The sequence below is a fragment of the Mangifera indica genome, chromosome 9 (assembly GCF_011075055.1).
Source record: "Mangifera indica cultivar Alphonso chromosome 9, CATAS_Mindica_2.1, whole genome shotgun sequence".
NCBI classification, from domain to species: domain Eukaryota; kingdom Viridiplantae; phylum Streptophyta; class Magnoliopsida; order Sapindales; family Anacardiaceae; genus Mangifera; species Mangifera indica.
Genome location: NC_058145.1, coordinates 11,061,400 through 11,075,725, shown reverse-complemented (window position 1 = coordinate 11,075,725; position 14,326 = coordinate 11,061,400). Strand labels below are relative to the sequence as shown.

Genomic DNA, 14,326 nt, shown 5'->3' with positions numbered 1-14,326 from the left:
TTTGAATACCTCCCATGACCTAGAGTTTAAACACCAAGGATAGGCAACACCTAGTGTCAGAATGCCAATTGGAAGTGTTCCGCCAACTCATCAGAGTAAGGTTTTTCGACCTTGAGCATCCTCCTTTTTCACATGTTATCCCCTAAGTGTGATTTGATTATCATTATGTCTTCAAAAAAGAAAGTACAACTCATGTTACAAGCTGGTGATTGACGATTTTAATCATCAATGTATCCTCCTCAACATTTAAGTCGAAGATATATGCCACCCTCAAAGTGAAACCAAGGACTTCAATCCCTCCAATCGATTCAAAAAAACGTTAGTTCTTAAAACAACTAAAATTATTTATGCTAAAGCACAGAAACAAAATCCTGAGTCATATTCGCTATATGCCAAAGACTTATAGTTGTTCATCATGAAAAATAGTTGGTAAAATGAAATGACATTTCTATCACATTTCAGTGATACTGTCTATACAATGCATACTACTTTGACACCCTAATCAATTGACTAGGCAACCAAAAATTGCTAACCCATGGATTGGAGTGGTGACTCATAGACATCATTTCTTATGTAAAGAGTTTACCTCTTTTCAAGATGACCTTGTCCACTTGGATACCCTACGATCAATTACTGGCCTTGTAAGGAAAAGCAACTGCAAGGCTTGCAAATCTAAGGATCAAAATTTCGTCACTCCAATGTAACACCTAACACAAGAGGTCCTACCCCCCATTGGAAATGCCACTCACTTAGGCCATTCATGCAACATAAATATCTTAAGATATTCGCCACATATGCAAAATTATGAAAGATACCATTTTATTAAAATAAGTGGGAAACAAATCCCAAGTGTCACAAACAGAATTCACATAATTATAAATACCATCATCATAAAGTAACAAAAATCTATATATAAGAATACAATATTAATATTATGTGAACAACTTTTTGATATAATTTTATGTAGAAATAGTGACATGTTATTATATATTTAAATGTTATTTTATATTTAATTTTTAATAATCTAATCACATGATGATATGTTATTATTTATGTATAAAGTTATATATAAAAATTATGCACATAACACTATTCATAAGAATATCACTAAAACATCACAAACATAAAAACAGAATTCATGAATAGAGACCATCTCATCTCACATCGTTTCGTTCCATAGCCGATCAGCCACTTACTCGCCACCACATCAAATAGGAAAGGCCATATTCTGTTTTCACTCTTCTGTTTGCATCATCACTTTCCTCTCATAATGACTTCTTCTTTCGTTCCACTATTTGGAGCTCTCGTTGAAGTGACTCGGTCTCCCGTTCTCTCTCGTTCTCTCCTGGTAAGGTTTATAACCCTTTTCCTTTGTTTTTTTCTGAATCTGATTGTATTATACTAGGTTTAACGTCAGTAATATTAGTGAATAAAGAATATTTGAATTTGACTCAGCCTTCATTTCCAAAATGTACTTTTAATGTTTATAGTATTAGTGGTGCAAGTGTTAAGTGCTAATTTGGGTGATATAGATTCTTGCGCTCGGTAGCTTGTAAACTGGGAACAAATAGATACAGTAAGTGACAAAGTTATTGGTAGCCGTGAATGTGATGAGGTGGAGGCATGGGTAATAAAATTTAGTAATGTTGTTGTAGCTAGTGGACTTACATTCTTTGTTGGACGCGGTGAATAATGGTGATAATGGTAATGCAATAGTGCTTATTGCAATGTTGTAAATCAGCAATATGATTTTCAAATTCCTTTTTTCTTCAAAACACCAAGAGAGAGCATATAGTGTAGTCAAATTTTTATTTTTTTCGTTTACTTTTAATGAATTTGAATTTGATTAGTGATAGAGTTGTTATTGAGATATGAACGGTTACCTATCAATTACATTGGATTCAATTAGGGTTTAAGACAATTTTCCCCCTTAGCTTTTCATTTATAACAATTTCTCATCTCAAATATTTAAAGTTTGATCAATAGAACAGTTAGTTGGTGAATTGTAGAAGTGAAGAAATACTGATTAACCTCCACTGAATATTTCTTTTGTGGTATGGCTGTGTATTAGGATTCATAATTCCTTGGGAAGACGTTCAAATTTATATGATTGCATGTTTTCATGATTATTGTAACTATTACATTAAAGTTTTAAAATGATATATGTAATGGTTCAATTTGATGAAGGAAGTCCGAGAAGGGAATGCGATTGATATTCTCTCAAAGAAGGATTCCTAATATATTTTCATGATTTTCTATTTATATTGTAGATGTCCTCCATCAGTGACAATAATGTGAGTTTTGTAGCTCAACAACCATCTAAAGTCGCCAAACATGTAAGCAGTACTAGTAATAGGAAGAAAGCTTCTGACATGTGGGGTCACTTCACTAAAAATGATTGTGAAATTTGGGATAATGTGATAGCTTAATGTAATTGTCGTGGGTTTGTTCTTTCTTCTCGTAGTAAAAATGGTTCTAGTTGTTTACTCAATTACTTAACTAGGTGTAAATAACACCATTTGAATGAGCTACACTGTGAGGTTTCAGAACTGAAGCAATATGAACACTTCTAGCATTCCATGTATCCTCTTAATCAGCCATAATGTTTAACGTTGGAAAAGCAACAAACAGAAAACAGGTTCCATGGAAAAGATGGGTCTGACAAACTGGTTCTCTACAGTCTTATTATGCTTGCTCCAAAGTCAAGAAAGCCCTACAAAATGTCAAGGTAAAATCTTGAACTGTTTCTACGTGTCCATGGTACTTTCAAGTTATGTTCTTACTAGCACTGCAGTTATGTCCTTAAATTACCTCATGGACAACTAGAGAACTCGGAGCTCTAACTAGAAGTTATGGCCCTTGCAGATTGCAAGGCCATTTCTGTATACTATATTGTTTCTTCTAAAGAACTCCAATAAAATCTTTGATTGCTCTGAATAGTATGAGAGAGAGTGTACAAAAAACAATTATAGTTTTTTTGAAACATTTTTTTTTTTTCCTTTCATACCTGAGATCCAAACAGATTCCAGTTATGTAAATGAATAATTTGTTGTTGCCTCTACTGAATTGGAGAATTAAGACCCTCTTGAGAAGAAAGTGAATGCTGAATTTGATGCCTCTTGGAACTGAAAGGTGGCATATTAGAAAACTACGTACTGCGTGTAAATAGGAAATTAAGGGGAAACACTGTAAGGAGTAAACTGAAAGGAAATTGATTGATTAACACATACACAATAATTAATGAGCCATATCAGGATTTGAATTAGCTTGAGTTATTAAAATGGCACATTGGAATCTTCACAATCCCAGTCCGCCATGGCTGGGATTGATCTTTGGGATCTTCAAGCCTTTAAACCATTGGCGTATTCATCTACTTGTCACTCCTCCAACATGATGAAAACAAGTTGTCGAATTTCAGGCGAGAGGGAAACTATATGTCGAGTGGAACAGTTTGTTTATGCCGTAAGAACTAAATTATGAAAGATTTTTTATTGATAGGCATATGAATGATGAAGTGATAATGTTCGCTTAGAGGGAGGACCAACAGAGATAGTAGTGGCAGAGTAGACCAAATTGGAGAGCGATAACCCGGGAGATATTCCTGTTCGAGGGAAGAAGGCCTTGCTAGGGATGATATTAGTGTTACTTGGTGCTCTAAAGACAATATTCTTGACGATACAAGTTCATGGTTAAGTTATATTTATTCAACTTCTAATGACACTTTTTATTTGTAACTGCATGTGTAAATCAAGATAAATACCTTTAAGAGGGTAGAACCATGATGAGATAATCAATACATATCAATAAAATGAGAGAATCTTATATTCACATATAATGAGCAAACTAAAAACATCTATAACTTCGATCTTAACTTTATTATTGGCACATGTAATATGGTTATAACTTTTATAATATTATATCATCCTATAGAAAAGTGGTGACAAATCAAAGTTATTTGCTAACAGTTTGGTGCAACTTATAGGTACACATTGTGTAGATATGTCTATCAGACAAACCCACCAAGAAGATTTTTTATAGATGATTATCTCAATGTCTATGAAACACATCTTTTAACAAACAATGATACATGTAATCCTTCGATTTGAGATCACTAAACTATTTTGTACATGGATTAATATAGATTAACACCAACCAAATATAGTCTTTGAAAAAAGATTATTGAAACAATGGTGACTAGCTATATTGAGAGATATATGAAGATTATAGTGAATCAATAGAAAATTCATCATTCCTGGGTATAAGGGTTGATATCTTTGATTGGCTTACTAACGACATTAATGAGTATCGAAATATGTGGTCATTGTAGGATTGAGTTGTTGTTCAATCCAATACATATGGTTATTAATATACACGTTAATAAATAAATATCAATGATTTCTTTAGATAAACACTAATTTTATGTTTCAATCTCAAAGAGATATTGTATGATAAAAAGATCAAATTATATGGTAACCAATGTCATATTGTGGATAGGTAAAAGTCAATCTCTAACAATTCATCGGTTGACAACCATGATACCTTGTTAGAGATCTATAACACCCCTCTTCAAATATATAGTATATTCAAAATATGTGCCGAAGAGAGGTGTTAACCCAAAACTCTTTCATAATTTACATAAAAAAACAATACTAAATATGCAAGGTAAGTAAGAATACTCCCACAATCCCCAAATGGTGCATTTATTAATTAAACTCATAATATAAAATCCAAATGTCAAATATTCCAATGTCTTGAATCCAAATCATGAAAACCATAATGCATAAGTAATAATAAACCAATCCAAAATACACAAAAATAGTCAAATAAGTAAAATCACTAAAAATGCCCCTGCCTCATGTGTAGCTCCAAGTTGACTCATTGGTTCTCTCGTTGCTATCCTATTGCTCTACAATCCTATCTACAAACCACAAAAGGAATACAGTAAGTGAAATACATTCAATAAGTAGATGACCTATTGACACCTTGCATACAACATCATAAATAATCATAATCTATTAAGTGTTCTTTATTTAATCTCTTTGTTGTATTTCAAATGTTTTTCCAGTATCTTGAATGCCCATCCGAAGTATCTCAGTGCCCAATGCCTAATCTCTGATGGCGATATCATCCCAGATAAATAATATCAACGATATATATTGGTGTCTTGAACGTCTGGTGAAAACATAAGATATCTCATATGTCACTTACAAGGTGTACCCAATACACTTATAGATCGGACTTCAAACTATGGATATCATATTACAAGAGGAATAAGACCTTGGACCTCTCTCAATATCGCACAAACATCCCAAATATTAAAACACTTAACATTAGTACATGCACGAACATTGTAAATGCTAAGGCACCCAACGTTGATGCATAACCATCAAATGGGTATCAATGTCACACAGACTAGCTCTAGTGCTTTCACAAAATAAGTTGATATATTGTTCTTAGTTTTGGACGCAAAATCACTCTGGTTAGAGTTCATGTTGTCAAACACATAGTTGGACACCTCTAAAATTTCTTTGTGTTGTCAAACACACAGTTTGACAATTTCAAAATAATTTCTATTATTGTGTTGTAATAGAATAGTTGACTACTAACACAACATTTCCATCTTATATTGCCTTCATTAAGGCCAATATATCTTTAATAGTCTTCGCTAAAGTCTTATTACTTATATGCTCCTTTGTTAGGCATTATTATTTATTTTTCTCATAATCATCCCTCATAAGGGTAAAATAGTCATTTTTATAATCATATAAGAGCATAACAACTCCATAATAACATTGCTAACTTCTTACACCTCTACTTCCAAATTTCCCAAAATATAAATAAAGTGTATCCTTCATACATGAAGGTGTATAGTTTTTTTGAAACATTTTTTTTTTCCTTTCATACCTGAGATCCAAACAGATTCCAGTTATGTCAATGAATAATTTGCTGTTGCCTCTACTGAATTGGAGAATTAAGACCCTCTTGAGAAGAAAGTGAATGCTGAATTTGATGCCTCTTGGAACTGAAAGGTGGCATTTTTCTGAATGAAGGGCGTTTCTTAAGGTGTTCAACAGTTCTCTTCGCATAAAGTTTTCGGAAAATAGGTGAAGCTCTTTCTCTGAACTTAAGAATGGCATAGAAAAGAAGTCTGTAAGATAGGAGAATTGCTATCACAGCAACCAAGTCCCACCACTTCGAATGGTCGAGATTAATGCCAAGAATGGTTGTGAGGATCACCTCGCCTTTCAATTTTGGTCCATCTTGCTCTAAAGAATCAAACTCAAGCCCAATCATGTCGTTCTTGTAAGCTCCCTGCGCACATCACAGCAACTGTGAGTTCCAGTTCTCTGACATAGGCATTTTGATTTAACATCCTGGGTGGAAGCATTTTCATTAAACCTTACCTGTAATGCCCATGCGCCATGATTCACATAAGAAACTGGGTAGCGCCAGAAGATCTTCGGTAGTTCAGGAAGCAGCCGGAAGAATCCAGAAGTCATCATCATGATTCCCTAGTATGTGAAGCTAATTACCATTAGCAGATATTAAAAGGAGATGTCATTTAAGATTAATGAAGATATTTTCTTACCAGATATCCAGATCCCACAATGATTCCCATCATGAAGTTGGGAACCACTGAAGCTATCATCATCATGCAGCTCTCTACGACTGCAATGGAGCAAATAAGATCAAGGCAGGCATAGATGTAGTGTGAAATTCCTGAATGAAATTTCACCATGTAATAAGTGATTGATGAAGAAGCTATGGACATTAAGGTCAAGAAAGGGAAAGATGATAGGAAATTGGATATAATATAAACTGCAATCCCATAGTGCCCATTAAGCCTTTCTTGATAAAAAACCTGTTTTAGAAGAGAAAACAGGTTATTGAAAGCTTTAAAGCATCACATCAAACTATGAGTAGTAGCACTTTGTCAAGATAGCTCCTCTGAACTTGAGAATTTTACCTTCATTTCTTCAATAAAGCATGGGAAACCTCCAATGGACATGAATGTCATAAAACCAGATATAAACCCCCCACAAGAACCTCGAGCCAACATTGCAGTATAGCTTGTTCCAATATTAAAAAAGACGGTGCCAACACAAATAGACAGCACTATGTAGATTGCTATCCTTAACCAGTAATACCCCAAATCTCTAGACATGTTCCTCATAGATCTCCTTGTCAATGTTAAGAGTTGCTTCCACCATTTTGCTTGGCTTCTCCACCTTCTGTCACATGAAAGTCCCTCCTGCCACAAAATTATTTGTTTAAGGATATTCACATGATATACATATTTCTATTGTGATTGAAGACCAAAGGGAAAATAAAACCCAAATCAATAAAGAAAACTTCTGTTTGAAGCTTACAATAGTTGAAATTTCTTGAATCCTTCCTCTTGCTCTGGCTGAATACTCTGAGCACTTATATTTCCTAATTAGCATACCTTTGATCTCTGCTGTTAATAAATTTGTCAAAGGATCTAATCGGTTTTGAAAATCCTGATGGAATAGATAGCAAATGTGAGTTTCATGACAAGAGAATTGAAATATATTCAAGGACTGAATGAAAATGTAATGAGTTTGTAAGTGTTTGTGTTTAATAGCATGAAAACAAGAAGTTTACTACTAAAAAAAGTAATGTTAAGAAACATTTCTTATTCTTGGATTATGGTTGAGTTTTATTTTTTGTTTTACTTCTTAGATAGCTACATACTAGACCAACCAGCATTTGTCAACAATAACAAACATTACCGGAGGAAAAATTGAAGCAAATTTTGATGGGAATTATGACTGTAAAAATGCAAACTACATACACATAGTCTTTGAGATTCCATCAAAACCTCAGTGACATTGTCAAAGTCTGAATTGATACACCGAAGAAAGTGATCGGAAGGATTTCTTCGTGTTGGGCATGGAAATCCTGCTTCCTCGAAGAACTGCAAAGTAAATACCATATTTATGAAGATTATGATAAGGTTCCTTTAGGATTGTATTATTTGCATAATGACGTTTACCTTATTTTAAATTTCTGATTTTGTTTTATAGTTAGAGCTGAGAAAAGAATACAATGCTTACAGGATATGCAGTATTAGGTACCTTGGAAGCCATTTTTGCTTCTCCAAAATAAACAGTTTCTCCGCCAGATAGAAGAAATAGATCATCAAAGAGTGCAAAGACCTCACTACTTGGCTGATGGATTGCAGAGATAACAGTTCTACCATTATGAGCAATATTCTTTAGAATTTTGACCACAAAAAAGGCTGAGGCACTGTCTAGGCCACTGGTGGGTTCGTCAAGAAACAGAAGCTGAGGTCTGGTAAGAATCTCAAGTGCAATGCTTAGTCTCTTTTTCTCCCCACCACTGATACCCCTCAAGTGCCAGTTTCCAATTTGCCGATCAGCGCAGTCCTGGAGGCCCATTTCCATGATTGTACCTTGTACAATGGCAGTTATCTCTTCTTTTGTCAGAGTACTTGGGAGTCTCAAATGAGCTGAGTAAGTTATCGTTTCTCTTACTGTTAGAGTTCCCAATAGTATATTTTCTTGAGTTACATATGCCTGGAATTTCATCAGGGACAGAAGAAACACAGGTAAAAGAAATGGCTTTACAAAATGATATTTCTTACATTTTCACTCACATTGAATTTTCAATATTCTTTGAAACCATTACTAAGAATCTAGAAATAGTTACTTACAACACCACCATAGTCTAGTCTTTTCTTCTTCCCATTAAGAAGAACATTCCCAGTCATGACAACGTTTCCTGAGAGTCTACCTGTAGCAAGTTCAATGAGTTTTCAACGAACTCTGATCATTTTGATTAAAAAACTAGAAGAGAAAGTAACAGATGCAACAATCTTATCGCCAGGTAGTTGCAAATTTCCTGTGTAGCTTTTCAACCCTGGTTTAATATACCTTTAAATGGGATTTTTGTACCAAAATGCTTCAATCTTTCATGAGGACAAGGCTGGTTAATTTCTACATAGCAAACATTTTATTTTATAAGCTTCCTTATCTGATTGACCTATTTAACTAGATGAACTTTTGCATGATTTGATACATTATTGTTATACATATTAGTATTCAATGAAGCATAGCATTAATTATGGTAAAGCCTGTGAAACTGTGTAGAACTATTGTTCCTAAGAATTCTACAATGGATATATCAAATTGCATTAATTATCTGTGATGTTCTTTGCTTTCTTTCTATTTGGGTTGAATTTTCTCTTTCTTATTTTCTATCTTCCTTCCTGTCCCCACAAATAAATATCCAGTTTGTAAGAAAAAAAATTAAAATAAATAAATATATATATATATATATATATATATAAATATATATATATAAATATATATATATATATATATATAAATATATATATATATATATATATATATATGTAGAAGTTCTTTGTTAGTCAAATTCCTTGTTGAACTGGCAAAAAGATTGTGGGTCACAAACCAAATTAATTGTCATTTCATTGTCACAATTTCTATGTGGAGCACTTGTGCTCCTTGATTTTCAGCAGAATAACTTGACAATTTAAATAATATGTATTTGAAAACTTCCAAAAGGTTTCTCAATTTTTATCACTCAAAAACTCTGGTTCAGGACATCCTCTCTTTATCTTGTGTAATTATTATAAATAATTCTGTAAAACATTTATAAGCAACTTTTGAACATAAAAAATTTGGGGAAATTATTAAATCAATCAGGATCAAGGGAATTTCTTATTGGATTCAAGAGATCTAAAGATTATTTAATCAAAATAATTCCTGTTTGTATTTATACTGATAGTTGTTCAGTTTTCAATGACATCTTTTTCTGGGAGTTGAATTTGTAATAATTTACACAGTGCTTGTTTGTTGGGGCAGTTATTGCTCACCAATAGGGTCATGATATGTTGCTATACGGTTGTGAAAGTTGCAGTTCTATATTTAATGTGCCAACCAATTACAAGTCTCTGTCATTTTCTTCGAATATACAACTTCCTATGATGGGAAAATTTTCACATTAAAGTTGAGCATTAAACTGGAACCTGTTCTGATATTGGTGAAATAAGTATTTCAAATGATCTAATTTTTTTTTCTTCTATATTCTTTGTAGTATTGTGTTGAACTAGGTGAAAGGCTATATTATAACAGAGGAAATACTTGAAATGTTTGTTGACAGAATACTTGGTATACAGAAAAATAAAATGCTTAATGAAATGCTTTTTAACATAAAATTTTCACTTTTACTTACAAGTGTTTTCACTTTATCAAAGAACTTCTATTGGATGGGAATGTGAAAGTTCTCAGAGCTTTAAGGCTTCGAAAAGAGAAAGAGCTGAATTCAATACATTAAAACCCAGTTGATAATGTAATAAAGTTACATGGTTAGACATTACTTCCTCTGAATTCATGTCACACCTGGATTAGTAATATGTGAAGTTAGCCATTACCAGTAAAGTATTAAACTTTTACCAACAAACAAAAGTGTGATTTTACCTTGTGTTTATCAAGTCTATTGTTATCATAAAAAGCTACATTCCGGAGTTCAAGTTTAGCATGTTCTAACCACAAACTTGCCGGTTTGTAGTTATCGTCCGCTGCTTTTACTGTGTTTAAGCATTTCAAGTTATGGAAAGGGACACAACACCATAGGAAGTTGGTGGTTCCTATAAAGGATTATACAGAAGAATAGATTTCAAATGAAAATGCCTGTTTTAGATAAAAAGAATATATGAGAGTAGCTTTGCTACTGTATATACAACGGTTGGTAGACCTCTCTGGTGTTTGATTCATGTGGATCAAACTTAACGGATACAGATATTTGGCCTTAAGGGTTCCTAATATTTTAACTATCTGAATTAATTAGTAGATAAGATAAAAAATAAGTCCATTTAAGCTCTTGCATCTACATAATCTGAATGTGCAGGGATATGCTGATTTCTTTTTGTTTTTGCACTAGACTGTTGAATGAATACATTCAACCGCAGCATGCTTACGAGTAAAGAATCTCTGTCGAGTGTTTTTTATGTGCATAAGTTTGAGAGAAAGCGAAAGAAGATTGAAGTCAAAAGACTAACCTGCTAATGCATCAAGCAAGGTTGATTTTCCGGAGCCAGATGGACCCATTATTGCCATGATCCTTCCTGGTTCAGCATGCCCAGTGAGTTCATTAAGTAGTCTCCTAGTGGGTCCATCGCCAAAGTTCGGCAGCACGACCGTCAGATCTTCCCACACAAGGTACATCGCCCCTTCATATCCAACTCTTGATATACCCACCTCAGAATTATCTTCACAGCCACCGATATCACCTCCCGGATTCACCTGTTCTATCTCCATAATCTTCAGAAGTAAAATATGCTTGTTATTGGTGGGTTTCAGCTGGCTTTTAAGTGTACAGGATTGGGGAAATTCACTTTTGAAAAACTTTCTTTCTGAAGCGAAGCAACTAAGTGGCCAAAACTTGCATAGGTTTTAGCAGACGGTAAGATAATATACAGAAGAAATAGATGATCAATACTAAGCTGCTAGTCAGCCAATCACCAGCCAGTTCATTAAAATCACAATCAATGCTTTCATTAATATATCTACAGAGAAGATGAAAGTGATTGAGAGAAATTGGAACAGGTTTTCTGTAGAAATACATATATCCTTATAAAGTTGCTTAAAGTTTGCATGGAATATTTTCTTCTTGTTGATAATCATGCATGGTTATTAATAAAAGGATTTGCAATTATTCCAACTCCAACTGCCACTAAAATTTTGTCTTCTTGAAGCATAATGTTTGAGTATAGAAGCTTGTTTGCTCAATGTTTAGTTGGTAACAGTGGAAGAAGTAAAAACTAGCAATAAATTTTTCCTCTTTTGTAAGCTTTAGCAGTCTAGGTAAAATATTTCCCTCCTCATATTAATTGTAGCAGACGCCATCAATATAAGACATTGTAGTCAAGCTACTATAACATGTACATTTTATTAACTCTTCCCTCTCTACAAAATTTTTAAAACCATAGCACATGCTCGCTAGGGAGTAGCTAAGTTTTGAAAATAAAAGGCTATCAATTTGTGTTGACGCTGAAAATTTTGCCACTGATAAGTACACACAATCATTCAAGTTGTAAATTTATGCAAACAATGGTAGTGAACATATATATTTTTTTAAAATGGTTTTGTTTGTTATACGAAAGCTTATATCTACTATTATATTACTAGTTCTCTAATACAATAAAGGATAGAGACAAAAAGTGATTTTATGATATTAAGAGATTTTAACTACACAATAGTTATCCTTAGTTTCTAGAGTATGAGTAAGATTAAAAAAACTTTTCACTTTTTTACACAAATGAATGACACATTAAGATCTTTGTGTCAAAGCACAACTTTACATTTAATATATTGCATGCACTGACCAAACACTTATTACGTCAGTTCAATTTGTCATGATTTCTTATTGGGAATGATTTGTTTGCCTTGCTAGATTAATAACTTATGTCACCGTCTTGACTTGAAAAACTAATGTTGATTCCAAATCAATCCCATCTTGCCTATAAAAATGCCACTGAAACCATTCTTCAATTCCTTCTTTGCCTAAAAAATTTTCAAGCCTTCAAATTCTCCAACTTCTTGAAACTCTAAACTCTTTGTGGAACCACTTGAACTTCCAAACTTTTAAGTTTTTCTCAAGGACTCTTCTAAGTCATTTCGATTTAGTACCACTAGAATACCTTTAGTACGCAAACATACAAGAGCATTCTCAACTACCTTCACACAAGGTAAACCTTCTCAACTTTGCATGTATTTCTACATTTCTTTGTTTGTATGTTTCTAAAGTTGCTTGGTTTGAGTGTAGCTTCACCACTGAGAACAATCTTTTAAGTGGACATTAGGGTAAGGCAATAAAGATTTAGGGTAGAAACATACTGTTAAGGTTTTTGGTGATGATAAAACTTGTAAGTGGGTTAGTTGCTTCCTTCATAAGTAGACAATTACCCCCCATTCAATTGATTATAGTAGACCTATCGACCAAAGTTGAGACTAAGGCTAGACCAATAAGGATGAGCTTATTGATCCTAGTAGGGAGCAAACATAAGAACACCAACCTCCATAAGGAGTGGAATCCTTATGGTCTAATTCAGGCGACGAAGATGTCATATAGATTGAGGACAACTGAAAGTGGTCATTCCTTACCATGTAAATATAAAATAGGTAAAGAGTTATTACTACATTTCCATCCAACTTTAAGAACTAAGGGTTTACCTATACCACTTGTTTATTCCAAGATGGGATGTTATCTTAGAAGCCATCTTGTGATGCAAGTTGATGTTATCCTTGCACTTTTTCAAGCAAGCTATGTTGGATTACTTTAGAGTCGCTGTATTTTAGTTATCGTCGAATACATGACATAACATTGCTCTCGAGAAATGTATTTGGCATACTTGAAGCAAGGACTAGGTGAGATCACTTTGATGAAGCTTGTTGTCATCCACATGTTGGAGGAGCATACTATTGAGGAAGGCTTTTACTTCTATCTAAAAGAACAAAGAAGGAATTGAAAGGAATTGTCTATATAAGGGATAAGATAGGTGATTAGAGGAGTAAATATTTCCTCTTCTCGTAACCGCACACTGTATATTCATAGTAGAGAATAAGTTTGTTTGCTAGGCTTAGTTTTTGTTTATATGTTTATTGTTGCTTTTAATATGAGTTATTGACCACGATCTCTTTGTTTTTTTGCAATTAACTACTGCAAGCCACACTATTAGAGTGAATAAGAAGTCTTTGATTCTAATATCTGACTTATCCTTATAATTGATGGTTTTGTGGAGCCCTTATAAAGAGATATTGCTAAGATGTTTTCAATCACCTTCTCTAGAAAGACTCATCAAACATTTAGGTGGTCATGTAAGTCAGATATTTGAGCCTAAGGCTGAATACAAGCCAAACCGAGCGCAAACAGGGCCCGACTCGTTTTTGGCTTGTTTTTTATGAGCCCAAGCCAGGGCTTGGGTTCAGGTTCGGGCTATCCAAGCTTGTTAAACACATGTTCGTGTTTGACTCGTTTTATAATTTTAGTATTTGGGCTCGTGTGTTTTGGTTGGGGCTTGTATTTCAAGCTCGAAAGCTCGACTTCAAGCTCGTATTTTAGGGAATAAACGGTATTGTCTATTCCAAGTTAAAAAATTTTTTTATTTGAGTGGGTAGCTCGCGAGGTAAGCTCGGCTCGTTGAACCCATGTTTGGGTTCGGGCTTGTGTTCATTTTTTACTTAAAATCCAAACTCGAGTTCGTATTCGGGTTCGTTTAAGGGAAGTTCGACTCAAGTTCATTCGAGCAAAGCTT

General features: G+C 33.8%; 1 protein-coding gene across 1 annotated transcript; it reads right to left on the bottom strand.

The window, feature by feature from the left end:
- Positions 1-5,720: 5,720 nt before the first annotated feature.
- On the bottom strand, positions 5,721-11,467 carry LOC123225359 (ABC transporter G family member 13-like). Its single transcript, XM_044649294.1, has 9 exons — positions 11,072-11,467; positions 8,699-8,778; positions 8,100-8,561; positions 7,817-7,939; positions 7,371-7,502; positions 6,968-7,252; positions 6,590-6,862; positions 6,405-6,512; positions 5,721-6,312 (listed from the first exon to the last, which is right to left on the bottom strand). The coding sequence occupies exons 1-9, from the start codon at positions 11,328-11,330 to the stop codon at positions 5,956-5,958; spliced, it is 2,079 nt and encodes a 692-aa protein (XP_044505229.1). The 5' UTR covers positions 11,331-11,467; the 3' UTR covers positions 5,721-5,955.
- Between the last annotated feature and the right edge of the window lie 2,859 nt (positions 11,468-14,326).